At 38.1% G+C, this 17,663-nt stretch overlaps 1 protein-coding gene across 1 annotated transcript in view; it reads right to left on the bottom strand.

The window, feature by feature from the left end:
* The window catches only part of PREX2 (phosphatidylinositol-3,4,5-trisphosphate dependent Rac exchange factor 2), a 171,693-nt gene that overhangs the window by 24,402 nt on the left and 129,628 nt on the right, over positions 1–17,663 (bottom strand). The window contains exons 37-38 of the mRNA XM_038129126.1: positions 8,596–8,662; positions 6,411–6,601 (exon numbers count right to left, since the gene is read on the bottom strand). Coding sequence (XP_037985054.1) covers positions 6,411–6,601; positions 8,596–8,662 — 258 coding nt within the window. The remainder of the gene's footprint in view (positions 1–6,410; positions 6,602–8,595; positions 8,663–17,663) is intronic.

Genomic DNA, 17,663 nt, shown 5'->3' with positions numbered 1-17,663 from the left:
CCCAGCTCTACCAGATATTTTCAGACACAAACTACCAATAGATTTTTGACTTACTGAAGTAGACGGCATGAAGTTATCAAGCCAGAGAATCATTCTTGGGAGATAAGTATCTATTAGTCATATATCAAATCTACCCTTGGTTAATGAATTTTTTTTGTAGGTTACAAACATATTTTTATCATGGTTACTTGGTTCAATATTAGTAATTTTTAATACTGAAGTATGAAACACAATTAATGGTAATTTTTTTCTGTAAATATAAAGATTATTGTCATCCAATCTATTTCCATAAATAAATGTAAGTACCTCTTTAAAACACAGAGAGGTTTTCAAAATAAAATTAGGAAGAAAAAGAAATGGCACTTCTTTTCACTGCACATCATCTGTCAGTGTTAAAAAACTGCAGGGAGCATCTTTTCACGATCATTTTTCCTGTAAGATCTTAGTACCTCTAGTCAGCTGGAAATGTTGCAAGGAAGCAATTTCACTATTAAATATTCTTTGCCTGATGAGAGAACAGCATTGCCAAAACTTTGAGCCTTTTATTTACTCATTTTCCATCATACTTGCAAAAATAAACAAATACAATCTAAAGGCATCTGAAACCCCAGCTTTGGCCATTATCTCTCATTCTGTGCAGAAAGTCTTTCCACTAAAGGCTTCTTCCTCTGTAAGGAGGCAAGTAAATCTCATAAACAATTGCAATTTACTTCTTGTCTTGTAATAATTCAAGTTATTCATTTACCTCTCTTTATGCCAAAAATTAAAGCAGATCTGGTTACTTTTTTAATTTCAGATTGTTGAACAGGTCCTATTTTATTTGGATTGTAAAGTAGAAGATTTTGCATGAAAAGCACCAGTTTCTAAGACCTGGACTGCAGATAAGGCAATTGTGCAGGAACTGAAGCATGAAAGGATGATTCTGCAGAGCACAGTAATAGCAGTGTGTCAACCCTGCTACTAAACATCCGTAATGTTAAAAGAAGACCAAATAGAAAAAAGCACACCTTGAAATCCACACTAGTAATGACTTAGATCCATCTTTTCTGTCTCACTGCATTTAATGCACTTCTCTGCATTTTCAGATTGCATTTTGAACAAAATAGTGTCTCAGAATTTAAAACATGCAATAGAACGGTAAGACTATAATCCATCCAGTGTATGTATTAAATAAACTAGAGGTGACAAAGCAAAAATGTACCAGATTGCCTATGAAAGACAAATATAGAGCAAAATAAAACAATTAATGCTGTATGAACAGTATAGCACTATTTGTGCTGTCTTGCTTATTTTATTTTAAGACAAATTCTCACATATTTCAAAATTATTTAGTTGTTTTTAGGCAGTAACCAACACAGAATGTAATACCCTATCATCCTAAATCCAAAATTATCCTGTTCTACTATCCTAAATAATACTCTATTATTCTAAATAATTATTTTACACAAAGAGAAGTTTGTTTATGCCTCAGTGGGTATGGTGTCATAAAAATATACTAATTGTAGACAGACCTAACAGAACTACCATTTAAAAATAGAAGAAAATCTTGACTAAATGGGAAGGTAGCAGGACTAAAAGCCCAGTCGAGACCAGATGGCTGGAGAAGGGTATGGATTAGTTTTTCAGTCTGTGCTAACCTGTCTCCTGTAAGTAGTCCCATCGATCCCCAAAAGCTTTCTTACTGGGGAGTTTATAGCCTAAATACAGCTACAAAACTCCAAGGATTTTCTTTGTTGCATGCACTCGTTGAGCTCAGAACGAAATCCTTAAGAGGAAAATTTCTGAATCTAAAAGGAAGAATTCTTATTATAGAGTGTCAAAACCACAAATTCGGAGTACCTATTTTTCACCTTGTTTCATTTGATCCACAGAAAGGCAGCTGGCCGTGATGGACAGCTTATGGTGCTACTCTGCTTTGCAATGTGGAAGATGAAGCAGGTTTGGCTGGATTGCAGGACCACTGCCAGCTACAGGAGACAGCATAATCAACACTTGGCAAAACCTGCCTCGTTCTTCAGCCAAGTGTCTGCCAGCCAGAACCCCACTGCTTGAAGGATGGTAACACTAAGGAGAGAATTTCTGGAGGGGAAATTAAAATTCAGAAAAGAAAATAAGACTGTGATTTTTCTGGGTTTCATCAAGATTATAGAAGATTTTCCCCTTGATCCTCCAGGAAATGCAAGAATTTAAATAAAGTTGGGATTTGTTTCATTTGGATGCTTTAGATTATTCCTTTGAGCCTGTAAGGCCTATGGTCCCTGAACAGACTTCTGCAGCTGCTGCACCTAATTTCATTTTGGCACAGAAAGAAGCTAGGACATGTCTGTGTAGTGCAGTCTTGCTCTTCTCCCTCAAGCAGGAGCTAGAAACATGATTCAATAAAATTTAAAAGTGCCTTTCATCACCTGCATTTGTACAGACTGATAGCAACTTCAAACAGAATGAACACAAGCAAAGAAAGCAGAACGTTGTTTACAGGGTGACAGCTGGCTGGCAAGCAGAAATATAATTATGAAAGATAAAAAAGGTAAAATAAAAATGCAAACTATTGATTTCTCAAATTAATTCAGAGCTCTGTTCCTCTTGCTGATCAACAAGGCATGTTCGTTTATGGTAATCCAAGGGGAGGTTTGTAGCACTCACACATCACTTAGGACAGTGAAGGTTAAAGGGACTTACTTTCCTCCATCCTTGGTTTTCTGGTGCTCAAAATGTGTTTGGAAAGAACTGCTGTCTGAAATAGATATAGGACTGCAGGCTTTAATGTAAATTGGTAAACATATTGTCGTAATAAAAATCAAAGAAAAGCAATCACCAGCAATTCAAAATCCCCAGCATTATCTTGGATATAGGGATGAAAGTATGAACTCTGTCAAGCTGTTTTAGCCTAGTGCAGCGTAAAAAGCAATTTAATATGGATCACAGAGAAGTCAGAAACCAAGACACTGCTGATCCAGAGATCAGCAATCACTGTCAAAGCAGACAAAGCTGCTGTTTCATAGTTCTTGGCCTCTTCTGCATTGGACTGTCACCCAGTGCCTCCCTCACAAGCTATCTGGGACTTGCTTCTGGTTAGTAGGAGCAGTGGCAGAACCTCCCCCTGCCCCCTTGTCAATCCATGACACCTAAATTCACTGAAAGGGCTCTCCAATCAGTTCAGTAAGAGATGAATAAATTGAGTGAGGGAAGGTATATATATATGTATATACATACATACTTTTTTTTTCAATTCTATTAAATGTATTGAAACTTTGACAGATTAATGTCTTGCTCAGCTCCCACTTGCCATGAACAAAAGAAAGCTGGTGATGAGTAGAGCACCCTGTACTCTTCCAGAGACTCTCAGACATTCACTCCCTTAAAGACCAATCATAGAAACTGAGCTAAAATGAGGGCTTTTAAAAAGAAAGTAATGGGGGAGCCTTGCTCCAAGTTGAGCTTAATTTTTAAGCTGGCAAGACTGACAAATGAGTAGATTTTCAAAACTTAATCTGCAAGAAAAATTCACATCTTTCCCCCATCTGTTTATCCAATAGCATCTGTAGATAACACCAGTTTTCAACTCATTTAGTATCCATGGCCTAGTGTTAAAAACAGTCAGGGGTCATGGATCTGGGCCCACACAACGTGAAGTTCTGCAACTGATCACAATCATGGACTTCACAGTATTTCTTTTCTAAGAGCACAGAAAGCCAGATACACTGCTGGATACAGCCAGAGATAAATATCCCCTTCAACTGAAAATCAGCAGCTGGAACTCTAAGGAACTAGCTAACAAGCTAAGGAGCACTATTTTGCAACATTATCTGCCCTGATGAAATACTACTCCAACAAACAGAAGAATTTAGCCTTCAAGATTGCAGACATAAACCAAAATCCATGGGATTTGATCACATGCAGCATCTTACTCTTTTCTCTTCTGCCCTCCTCACAGGACTTTGTGTTGCTGCAAGACTGTTTCACTCTGAGAGCAGCAAGGAGAGTAGGTCCACAAAAACACTGCAGATTTTAGCACTAGAAATGCTGGGTACAAAATTCACTGAGCAAAATTCACTTTGTTTCAGCTGGAAACAAAGCAAGCTTTCTATCTGGGCAAAGGCAATTTCAGAATGTCAAAAAACCAAAGCCCACTTAGTACTGGTCTGTAGAGATGTGTCCTAGGGAGACCAGAAAGAGAAAACAGTACATGAAGTGACTTTATATGACTCCAAATGCTAAGGAAAAACTTCTTCATCCATCCATCCAGTTTGCATCAGCAGTTTCAGGAAATTGTTATTAAAAAACTTTCTTAGCTTTAACCACTCAAATGGATTTATTTCCCTTAGATGAGTAAATTAATCCCTTCTTGTCTCTAAATATATGAGTTTTCTTCTGAACTTCCAGGTACAAACTCCTGAGTACCTTTACAATTTCTCAAGTAGCCCATTCATTTTTCCTGGAGGGCCCATCTTGAAATATCTCTGATAATGCCAAGAGTTGGTGTTTTTTTCCCTGAACAGATGGTAGCCACAAAGGCAGTATTAATGCACAAATGAAGTAGCATATCTTGTACCAAAACTCAAATGGACTCACTGTAAAGCAGAACTAGTCATACTTTAGAGAAAAGCATCTTGCACCTTTACTTTATGTAAATAGATGATGATGAATCCTTTAACATCTAGACAGAAACCCACACATAACACTTTTAAATCCCATTCCCATGCTCATAATAGTGTCTTTAAAACCAATATGTTGGTTTTCTAATTTTTTGTGGTTTTAAAATACACTTCTATAGACATTTTAGGAGTTTTTACTTTGAATTAACTCTAGTTTTGAGCAGAAATTTGATGATGAATCAGTTTTTATTTTAGAACAGCTCATGTTCAGATTTAAGCAAACCATATCTTATTCAGTCACCAAATTATTCTGAATAATTTGTGACCCACACACTACAGGGTAATAGTTTATTTGGGTAGTTCTGACTTCAGCCTTAAACTATCAGAATTTTTGGCACAAATGTACTGACAAATTCATGAAATGGTGATCAAACACTGAGGCAGTCTTTTTTCAGCTTTAAAAAACCCGTCAGAATTATGCTTGACGCCTTTTCTGATCATGTAAGACATGAAACTGAAAGCAAGACAAAGAGAAAAGCTGTAGAGCCTCATGGTCTTCTGAAACAACTGTGTCATGACAGACCATGCTCCATAGCATTTGCATCTATATCTGATACAGTGACTGATGTTACATAACAAAACTTTTTCCTGTTATTCCCTAAAATTAAGTACAGTATACAGTATGTTATGTACACTTGTATCATTGATAGAGAGTAATACAAGTACTCTGTTGCCAACTCTCAAATGGCAAACACTGTCTTTATACAACTCAGTTTTTTTGGCTGTATATAGAGTTTTTCCTTTTTTTTCATGCCTGATAATCTGCCTTGCTTATGTTGCAATTGCCTCTTCTCCCTTCCTCAAACCTCTTTGAAAGAAAGCATATCACTTAAAATGAGGATGAAGTATTGCTCATTCTGACACAAGGTATTGCTAACCAAGTCTGCTAAAATAAGGACTTGCAGAGACCAGAAACTAAGCAGCATTTTTAACATACTGGTATCCCTGATCTACAGTTTGGAATTCTCATGAAAAGAGCATATTTTTAGTATCAGATTATTTGTTATGTTAATTCTTTTGTTAGTAGGGATTTTTCCTCCTCTCAAATTTTAGTCTTTGCTTTTTTGGTACACTGTCCCAAAAAATTGTAATCTGCCCAGCTGGAGCGTAAATATATTGCTGCCTGTGACAAATACGATTAAGTACTAGAGAGTTCTGTGCTGATTGTACTATTGTCATATATATATTTGTCTATTAAAATCTCTTAGGGTCGATGACAAAATTCAGTTGACTATAGGTCTATTTTTTGGTATTTTATTAAACACATCAACCGTCCTTCAGGCTGAACCTCTTGTTATCATAAGGATACCTGCAGAAATGCATGTGTCTTATTTCCTTGAATCAATCAACTTGTTTCCTTGAATCAAGCTCTACTATTATTCTCCGTACCATACAAAGTAAATTAAAAGTTCAGCATTTCTTGCCTGTATTAAGAGTTCAATACCATACTTACTGTTCATCTAGGTAACACTCCTCTTTCTACTTTAGCAATTAAGATTTCTGCCTTTTACTGAATTGAATGGGGAACAATCTGATTACAACTGCACAAACCAAAAAAAAATTGTACTGTCCATTTCTGTCAATCACTGCAAACACAGTTCTAGAATTTCCACAAATCTTTCAAGTGCACTTGCTATTTCATGTAAGATATTAGATATTTAGTGTAAGATCCATCTCTAAAAAGAGCAGCAGTCTCCAATCTGCAATGACAGAATGACTGACTGCAAAAAAAGGAGGTAAAACCAACAGTCCTACCGGTGAACTCCGCTGTTGCACATGATGATGTGACACGCTCCCAGCCTGCTGCAGAGCTCAGACGCCACCGAGAGCAATCCGACGCCGGAAGCGCTGCACGCGGTGTACGCGCAGGCGGCCGTGCGCTTGGATCGGATAAAGGACCCTATCAGCCGGTACAGCTCATCCAGGCAATTGAGAGGCCTCATCAGCTGCAAAGGAGGAACAGAGAGATATTGGAATATTTGCTCCTGAGAGCACATGAAACACTCTAAAAGAGTAGGTCATCAGAGATGCAGGCAGAACACCATGTCTGGCTGAGAAAGCCAAATTCCATTACATAAATACAAAACACGGAGTCTTCTGATACATAACACATGACAACTTTCTAAAGCTTTTCAGTCCTTTCCACCACTGACTGTTTCCTTCCCAGTCCTACCTATGAAAGTATTTTTCACTTCAATAAACTCGATTTACCTATGAGTGCTGTATCTATTAATGGACTGGGAAAAGAAGGGAAGACATAAAGAAGCAACCTACAACTGTACAAATATATCGGAAGATACCAAGACTAGTTAATTGACTTGCTGAGAAAATCAGCTTGCCTTTATGACAACGCTGTCCTTTATTTATCAAATATCTAGTTCCTAATCCTGACTAACAACATCAAAAAATAAAAATTAACAGATGTGACAAAAACATACTACAAAGCAAGAACAGTTAACTTTGTAGTAAGACTTAATCCCAGCATTACTGTACTAAGAATGAATGATGTAAAGAAGGCAGCTTTCAAGTGCAAAGCTTGTGTCAGAAGAGAAGCCTTCAAAAGTGGTCTAGCAATGAAAACCAGTATCTCATGGTGTTTTGTGCAAATGAGATGTTCATAATACAAATTTTCAGACCACCTAATTCCTCATTCCCACTTTTCTTTATTTCAGAAACACTTAAAGATTCCAACAAATCCCCATGCTACTCAAAGAATTAATCTTTTGAAAGACAGATGAATTCCCTAAAGACAGTTTTAACTAGTTAGGGAAAACAGCAGCCTCACTTTGTCCTACGATAATTACTTCATTGAAAAGCACAGATGTCACGAAAATCAGCTATAAAAACCAGCATATTTTAACCTGGGTGCAAACAGATTTAACTTGTTTTAGGTCCTACTGGATTAAGTCGCATCTGTCTAAATTGATTTTAGCTGGTGTCATCTACTAATGCTATGGACAATGCACAGCCAAAACTGGATCATGCACTCACTCTTGGCTTGCTCCAGTTGCAAAATTCATGCATTAACTTAACCTAGCATCCCTTGGTCAGATATGGATTATGAGGTGCTCTTCTCTTGCCCCTGAACTTTTTGCTGAAATAGACAGGGAACAGGTTCAGGGGTAACAAGCACTTCCCTCACAGCTAAACATCCCCTGCTGCACCTGTGACTGCTAGGCACCCTGCTGACTCCCCAGGGAAGGAGTGGCAAATGTCTTTCCACTGTATGCAGTCCTGCATGGATCCAAGAAACAGGAACCACCAGTTCCTGTCTGTTAACACCTGTGCTGATACTGGCATAAAATTTTAGTCTGTCATAGGGCTCAGCTGATGAGCAGTTATTCCTCAAGCCATAGTAGCTCAGTCACTTTCATAGGCAAGACCCCAGGAATTTCTTTATTCCTCCTACTGGGGTGCAATATAGGAATTAACTCTTCAATGAGAGAAGAGAACATTAAATGAATTTTTATAGCCCCTGGGATCTCTCAGCCACAGAGGTTTAAAGACAGATGAAAGCATTTGAAGAAAGCCTAAATAAAAAGATTCAGAAGAAAGTCTTCTGAACAGCATGATGAAGGAGTATTTAATTTGGAAAAGCACTTCCAGCTTTCAGAACAAAGAATTTCTGCCTGCACCTGTCCTCCCCCATCCTACCCCACATGCTCCTAGGGCAGTAGCTTTGTTCTGAAAGCACAGTGAAAAAGGAAGGTAATGATTCCTCTTCTCAAACACAGATACCCTCATGCCATACCTTTTAATACAGAACCACATGGTACCACCTACCCAAAAACACAGGTGAGACAAAAAGCTGCAAGAGAGCTCCCCCTTTCCCTGTCCCTCTCCCCCCAGCTTTAAACAATTCAATTTTTGATGGAATAAGTCTCAGTAACACAGTGTGTAACATGCAGAGTTTAATTAGGCACTCAACATTTTTATTTACCTTATCTATATAAGCTGCTTTAGATGTTGAATTTGGAGGCAAATTTGACTTGTCCAGGTAGAATGCCCTGAAAGAACAAACAGATAGAGTAAGGCAAAAACTAACTGTTTCAAGTCCTGAACAAAATTTCTACAAGGGACTATTCTTAGACACTATCCTGAGGTTGGATGGTTTTTTACCTTATGGAAAAAGAGGGTCAAGGAGTAATACAATAGTCAACAGGCACTAACACTCCTTCTTTTAAAGTAATTAAATTTAAAAAGTAATAAAATAAAGTAATGAAGAACGTTTTTTTTTTATTCTGGAGACAAAATCTGTCCCTCTGCCCTTTGACAGTACAGTGAAAATTTTAACATCTAGTTATCAGAAAAACACGGGATCTGAAAGTGATTTTCAACAAAGCTACCCATGAAAAAAAAAAGGTCTGTGGCAAGTGTATAGATTTTAAGAGTGACTTTGGGAAAACTGGGATAGAAACAGTGCCTGAGCTTCACATTCTACAAGCTTTTTTGATATTTGCTGTATATAAGTGCAGTAACATAAAAGCAGAATCCCCAACATGAAACACAGTACTGACAGAGGAAACATATACATGTTCATAATATAAAAAGAAACAAAAAAGCAGAAACCCTACAGGGGACAAACATGCATTATACATGTCTTCTTCAACTCAGGAACCCTAGAGGAATTTTTGTTTTAACTTTCCAACTTATAAGCACATTAATTGCTCACCACAGAGGAGCGATCATTAAGCATCTAACAGGTAAATATCACACATATCTTTGTGATAAGATCACAGGTTTTATTGCCTCTGCAGCAACACTTAAATAAGTCTGTGTCACTGCCACAGCAGTGAAGTTGGACCAGATGATCTTTAATGGTTGTCTAACCCAAACCATTCCATGTTACTCTGATCACAAAACTCACTCTGCTGTGGCAAAAAATCTCCTGTGGCAGCTGAAAATAGAAATATTTGGTAGGACTACCTACGTACCAGTGAGAACCAGGCAGCAGCTACTAATGCAGAAACTCTGGGCAACATTTAAATGAAACAGAACAAGAGAAACCCAACTGAACCGTGGAACACATAGGAAAAAGAAGACAGATTTTCCAGGGACAACCTCAAGGTATCACTGTGATCTATCTCCACTGTGTGTGCTCAAGGCACAGACCTGACTAAAGGTCACAAGTGAGCCACAACCCAGGCTGGAACTAAGGAGTTTGACAGCCAAATTTTAGTTGCTCTATAACATGGGGAAAAAAAAACAAACAAACAAAAAAAAACCAACCCAAACAATGAAAAAAATTGTCTTTTTGCATCCTAGCTCTCAAACAAGAGCATCAGCTGGATCCCCCAGTCGTTAAAGCACTGATTCATGTAGTACACAAGGTTAAAAATTGCTGCCCCTCTTATTTATGATTTCATCTAGGAGAAAAGTTACATTGTTGCACACTTGCTGGGCAGGGGAGCAGACTGCAGATCTGAATACCAGTTACTCCTCAATAATCTGGAATAATTGGGCTGATTAAAAAATCCATGCACCTTTTACTTTTTTTATTGTTTGTAGTTTCGAAAAACAAGTTCTCACAAATTTAAGGTTTGAATTAATTCCCTCAGAAAACACATCAAAGATAATCTAGTTCTGTTATTCCATTAAGCCTGTTGCATGATCCACAATGCTCTCTGTATCAAAGGAAGCTGGACACTATTGAAAGGAAAAGAGGTTTGTAGAGAAAATGACTCATAAATCACTATGAGTGGCCACAGCACATAAAAGCTACCTCAGCAGCAGCAGACCAACCTTTTTTATTCGTTAGAAAAGCTACAAAACCAATCCTCATGCTGCTGTCCACTGAACATTATCAGACTGAAAGCCTACACTGCTTTTTCCTGCCATTCAATAGAAAAATCTGCTTCATTTAGAGACTGTTCAGCAATCCCATCGCTTTAGACTGTTATTCCAGCAAATTCATCGGCATTAAATGAAACCAGAAACCAAATATGGAACAGTACACTAATTAATGGAGTACATGGAAAATAATTAACTCAGGGTATAAAACGAAGCAACAAGGACACTGGAATGGAATATATGGTTATAGGAATTACTGCATTAATTCAGGCAATTATTCACTAACCTAAAAAACCCAAACAAAAAATCAACTATACACAACATTCATTTTAAATATAAAAATATCCTGTTACAAGTGAAACTATTCCTTCCCCATCAGATAACACTCCCAGATGTTTCTCAAGTGCTTTATTTTTATTGCTTTTCATAAAAACTGTCTTCAGTATTTTACAGAACATGACAACCTGTGGACAGCATATAAATTTCCAAAGCACTTCGCTTAATTACTAAATGCTTGTTAAGGTCCTTAATCATATTTTATGGGAAAAGCTAATGGCAATCTTGGCATGGTGCCAAATTTGGACAATATTTTCTAATCCATTTGAAATGAACCAGAATGAAATCATAGTTCTTTGTTTCCAAATGGGATGCTAGTTTAGCTTTTAAAGCCTTGCAATGTCTCTAAGACCCAGCAGAAAAGCCTTCCTTTTAAAAAAAGAAAAGGTAGATAATCCAATACACAATAAATCTACTGAGGATTAGTGCTGTGTTCGACTTTTGTAAGGTATCCCCTACGCAGCAATGTCAAATAAGAGGGACAAGTATCTCAGGGAAAACTAATGCTGGGATAAGGTAGCAAACATCTTAGGGTTCAAAAAGTAAAATCTCTCACATGATAAAGGCTTTCCCAAGATGTCTTCCCAGAACCTGAGTACAAAGGAAATGCAGAAGTACTCCTGTTTTCTTAGAGGAGCATTTTACAGGGTACCCTCCAAAACTGACAAACACATGTATAAAGTCCTGAAAATTGAAATTTTGCAAACAGAACCCTAAGAAGGTTTCAGACCTGCAGAGACACACATTCCTGAATAACTTGGAACAGAAAGATAATTCAAGCAAATCCAAGAGTTTAGTCTTATCCTCAATTTCTTGTGCCAGTAAGCCCACAGGGTTATCCCAGGTATTGCTAACCTTTTTTTTTGAAATACAAGGATAGTAAAGAAATAATTGGAGAGGGGGAGGTAACTGGGTTATGGCATTAAATACCACCAAGTTGGTGGTTCTGCTCTAGAAAGGTTTTGCTTTGATGTTATAGCACAGAAGAATTTAGCATTTTATTTCCACAACCTGCGTGGCAAACATATTAATTAGTTCCTACTGTCCTCAACCGAAGCATGGAAATGGATCTCAATTCTACTAGACTTTTGTCTCTCAGGCACAAGATATTCAAGACCATCTAGAAAAGCACAGACACCAATCTGAAAAAGGACACATCAGAACAGAGGTGTGGAGTAGGGAAGGGTGGGAGCCCTTAATTATTTTCTTCAGCTTGAATTAAAAAGCACATATTTATAACACAGATAAACAGTATCTCTGTATTTTTGCATCTGTGTGCACAAATACTTTTGCATTTCTTTAATAACAATTCTATGTTCTGCCACCTCATTTTTAACTACCCAGGTGAGAGTGTGTATAACATGCTTATTGTATATATGTGTGTATATATATTTATACATATACAATTGTAAATACATTTATATACATCTAATATATATATATAAAATTCAATTTTGTCTGTAGTAAATGTATCCGTTTTCTGTTAAAACAAATTATTTCATATATTCTTCCCACTAAATGGTAAATCTCAATAAATGATAATTTACCAAGTATAATTACGTTCTCAACCCATGCTAAGACTCAGCAATTTTAGATCATGTCTCCTAGCATCTGTCAGCAATACAATCCCATGTACAACATCACCAGCATCCTTAGTAGTTACAGAAAGTTTTAATTTTAACAACTGAAAAGCTTCATGACAGTAGCAGGATTTTAAATTGTCAAAGAGCATATACAGTAATATTTTGTAATATTCTCACAACTATTGTGAAAACTGAAGTGCAGAACGGAAAACTGAAGTGCAGGATGGAAACACTTTAGTACCATGTGGCTCTAATCACGTGTAACTTGTATTTCATGAGTAAGCAACTGAGTAAGCCCTACCCCTGGGTAAGGTCTTAACACCCCTGTACGCAGCACTGGTGAGGCCACACCTCCACTCCTGTGTTCAATTTTAGGGCCCTCACTATGAGGAAGACCTTGAGCTGCTGGACTGTGTCCAGAGAAGGGCAATGAAGATGGAGAAAAGCCTGGAGCACAAGTCTTACAAGGAGCAACTGAGGGTGCTGGGGTTTTTCAGCCTAAAGAAAAGGAGGCTCAGGGGAGACCTTATTGTTCTTGTAATGATGTGGAGGTTGGCCTCTTCTCCCACATAGCAAGTGATAGAAGAGGAAATGGCCTCAGTTTGTGCCAGGGGAGGATTAGATTGGTTATTAGGAAAAAAATTTCTTCACTGAAAGGGTTGTCAAGCACTGGGACAGATTGCCCAGGGACATGGTTGAGTCACTATCCCTGGAGGTATTCAAAAGATGTGTAGATATGGCACTCAAGGACATGGTTTAGCGGTGGACTTGGCAGTGCTGGGTTAACAGTTGGACTCAATCTTAAAGGTCTTTTCCAAACCTAAATAATTCCATGATTCCTGGCTTAACCCCATCACAAAGTGGCAAACCAGCTTTTTTCAGTCCCTACTGATGTCATGGTTTAGCAATTATATTCTCCAATTTAGTCTTCCCTCTGAAACCACTCCAAGCCATGCACCATCATTCACTCCCCCTTCCCCTGCAGCAGGCTGGATAGGAGAACCGGAGTCACAAAAGGTAAAGATCACAGCCTGAGATAAGAACAATTTACTAGAAACAGCAGTGGGGCAAGAAAACAAACAGTAAGAATTTGTTGTACAAAAAGAGGGGTTTTTTGTACAAAAGTGCACAAAAGAGAGAGTGATTCCCACCTAAAAATGGTCTCTGTGGAGCTCACAATCCGACCCCAGCCATGCCCCCTCGTGCTCCCTCTGGCTCAGGAGCGGCACCGCATTTACTCCACCAGAAGGAATCTCTTCTCCTTCAAAGTGACTCCCTTGCCCTGCCCCTGGCAATGATGTACGGTGCTATAGAACAATCTCCAGGTCCTAGCCATGTCCCTCCTGGGTGCTGCAGAAATTAACCCTGTCCTGGCTGGGAACAGGACAACTAATATTTCCCTCTACTGTGGGAAATAGTGCAGGCTCTGGTGAAGGGGATGTGACTGTATGGTGAGGCAAGAAAAATACACTGGGAAGAGAAAATTTAATCAGGTTTAGTAATGCATTTACATACTTACAAGTGGGGAGGGGTATTAAGAAAATTTCAAGAAATGAAACTTAAGGACTTCCTTGGCAACCATCTGCTTTAGTGGACTAGACTGGGAGTACAGCAGGGACACAAACTCTCAACTCTTGAAAACCAAATCCGCAAGAAACTAGACTCTTAAACGAAGGGGAGGAATCTTCATAATGCTGCTCATTTTCTTGTAAGACTGCAGCATCTGGTTAACTACTGGTCTCCCACCAATTTAAACTACCTTCAGCCCGTAAGTAAGGTAGGTTGAGCAACTAGCACTAGAATGAGCACAAGTATCTGAGGTAGAAACAGAGGAGGATGCTTGTAAAGCAACAGTCCTGCCATCAAAGCAGGCCTTTCATAGCCCTACTCTTAAACCTTTGTAAACAAAAGAGCAGGGGATTACATAAATGTGAGCATAGAAATGTGAAGACAGAAAGTCATGGATGACAAAAAAAAAGGGAAAAAAGGTCCAGTTTGCTCTATGTAACACTGCCCACTTTTCACCTCTTTTCCAGAATTTAGTCTACAGCATCTCTACCTACATCCAAGGGCACTTGAAACCATCCTATTTTGATAAGAAAGGGAAGTTCTTCTACCACAGACCAGTTACAGGTACCCTCCTGCTTCTCCCATCACTGTCAAAACAGCCAAATCCACACTGAAGCAAATAATGCTAAGTAATTGCTTCCACATTTCTCTTTCAGGACATGGATGTCTCCTTTTTAGCTCTGGATATTCCATACATGGAATACACTGATTAAAGAGACATCACGCCAAATATTCATCATGTGGCAGGGGTTTTGACTACTGCAGGCTTGGGCTGGATTCTATCAGTGACCAGGATTGAAATAAACACCTCTGATCACTGCAGATACACATTCTCTGTGCTTGCATCAGTTAAGGAAAGCAGGATGAACCTGATGGCCACCTTGAGCAAAGAGTTAGTATATATAATCTACCAAGACTCATAATTTTCAATTACAAAACACTACCGATAATAAATACTGATCTTATTCTGTCAAAAGTCTAAAGAAACAATTAATTTACACTCACAGAATAAGCACAGCATGGAAAAAGGAAAAAAAAATCCCAAAGCTAAATTCAAGCCCTCTGGCAATATCTTTTAGACCAGCTAGACAAATTTAATTTACTTTTCCCAGGATCTCTCTATTCTCTCTCTGGTCTTGCTTCACTTAGATGCAATGAATCTTAATTCCTGTTCTATCTAAAGTACTTCTCACTAAGTTCAGGAGAAAAATTTTCAGTTAAAGGCTCTGCATTTACAGAGAGATACGTCACAAATTTCTAGACATTTGGAACCACACCTTAGAAATCTAAGAGTCATTAGATTTCCAATGTTTATAGTCATAGGAAATTCATGATAAATTTGTCTATGTAGTATTGCAGTCTAGCTTTACTGCTGCTGTTTTGAATACAAAGCTGTGTATCAAATAGGTAGTAATGAATACCAGGAAGCAGTTTTTCTATGTCATTTAGAAATATCTTACTGTAACAAAAAGAAAATGTTATCACAGAATCACTCTCTGAAACCTGTAAGTCTCCTGACATCACTCTTCTAAATTTGACGGCAATGACAGAAGCTGTTAGTTGCTCATTAACATGTCACTCACTGAGCTGAACAGAAATTAAGGAAAGACCCATCACAGGACAAGAGTACCACAAGGACATGCAAGATAAGCTTCTTTACCACTTGACTATTTGCTTTGGAAAAGCTTTCTTTCCACTGGAAACAGTGGGGCAAGGAGTCTGTCAGCCTTAAGGTGGATTTTAATGTATTTACTACAGAAATTGATATATGATCTAGCCTTTTTGATAATGCAGGTATTGCTTTGAGGCTTCATCATTTTGTTTCAGAGACAAACAAGTACTTTCTTTCACAGTAATTAACTACCTTTAAGTGGATACATCCTTTATGTCATTGTAACCCATTTATAGCAAAGCAACTATTAGAGAATTTTAGTTCAGCCTGAAGCCATGAGTGCCATCACATCTATTTTCTGCCTTGACTAAATTATACAGGATACAGAAAACATCATCCTGCCAAGAAGCCTGCAGCTTGAGAGGCTGTTGTGCATGTATACGTGTGCGTATAAATTAAAAAGATTCCTCAGATTTTGTTCCATGTTTGCAGATATTCTAGGGGCTGAAATGGTTTCCTTTTCTTATCTTCCTGAAAATCAAAAGAAACAAGAAACCCCAACAACATGAAAACCTCCTGAATTGTAACATCCCTGAATAACAAATTCAATTAAATTTGCCATTGCTCTGTGGAGGATTACTTATGACATAAAATAAATACAGAAGGCTTCACACAGAAAAATTGTTTGAAGTTACATTGTAAATGAAACTCTCTTTAAAATGACAAATATTACATTCAGTGTAATCAGATGTTCAATGTAATGAGTATAGTTAGCTAAATCATTTGTCGTTAGATTCACTGATTATAATTGCTTCCTTAGCATAACAGACTTGCATTTACCTCCCAAAATGATATCCAAGAAAGCAGCAACATAGGGAGAAAAACCCAACAAAAAAACCACCAAGAAAACTCAAACAAAATCCACTTCTTTTTTTTTTTTTTCCCTTTACTGCTTGCTTTAATTTTTCTTCTATTACGGCTGTACAGCAGACTACAGAAGTAGCTGCCAATAACCCTGGACACAGCTGACTTCAAAGAATAGTTCCAAATCACACAGAATGGTAGGCAGGAAGGAAGGAACATTTTTTCCAGACTTTCTTTCTCTATTGATGCACAGGCGAGTTAATTACTATACAGTGGTAATTAACACCCACACCAGTGGTGGGGATGTACAGCAGCCCTCAGCTGTCTTTCCCACAGCAGGATCCTATCTTTGGAGTAAAGAACTGGGTCATCATATAATCAGGGATGTCGCAAGAAAGTGCCATGCTGAGGATAAGAGAAAATTAATGGAAAAGCAGAACTCTCCTGACCTCACCTTCATCTATTATTTTTCTCATTTCCTCTGTATGTTCCCAATCCTAGCCACCATAACATCAGAAAACAAATTTTGTGGGGGTATAGATTTCTAAATGCGAGCATACATTTCTGAAGAAGCATTAAAATTGTTCAGCTATCTAAAAGCCATTAATTTCTCTAATTTCTTATTAGCTAAAAATTATCTAGACATAGACAGTTTTGGAATGCAAGCACGTATATTGATGTGCAGTTTTCAGCACCTATAGACCACCGTAGTCTGCTCCTGCAGTCAGCAATGAAAGCAAAGCACACTGCAGAGACACAGAAGCTGGAAGCAGGCTTGGTACAGCCACAGCCCTGCACCCTGCTGAATGACCTGTGCCCTGAACATCCTCTCTGCCTTTGTGATACATCCCCTATGTGCACAGACGTATCCAGGAAAAAAACTCTTATAGCACAGATGTTCTTGGACTTTTCTGATTAAGCAGCTAACCAGAAGCACCAGTAGAAAACTGCATTTTAATAGAATGTCATAGGAGGGACACCTTTTGCCCAGAATGAGATTGCACACTACAAAAAAACCTAAAAAAAACCCCATTACCACAGAAAAAAAAATTAATCTGATAAAATGTCAAATACAGAGTTAGAAAGACTGAAAGAGCAAGTTTCCTACTGCACACTCAAATTCCCATTCTGAGCCAGCAAGTCCAAACTTGGGCTATGATAATTTGGACAAACATTGCAGAAGATTTCATTCTGACACTGAAAGTCCATTCTCAAAAATGGCTTAGTTTTTGCAGGAAGCTAACCCCAAACCCT

The sequence above is a fragment of the Motacilla alba genome, chromosome 2, assembly GCF_015832195.1.
Source record: "Motacilla alba alba isolate MOTALB_02 chromosome 2, Motacilla_alba_V1.0_pri, whole genome shotgun sequence".
Classification (NCBI taxonomy): domain Eukaryota; kingdom Metazoa; phylum Chordata; class Aves; order Passeriformes; family Motacillidae; genus Motacilla; species Motacilla alba.
Note: the sequence above shows the minus strand (reverse complement) of the source record. Positions and strands in the feature narration are given on the sequence as shown.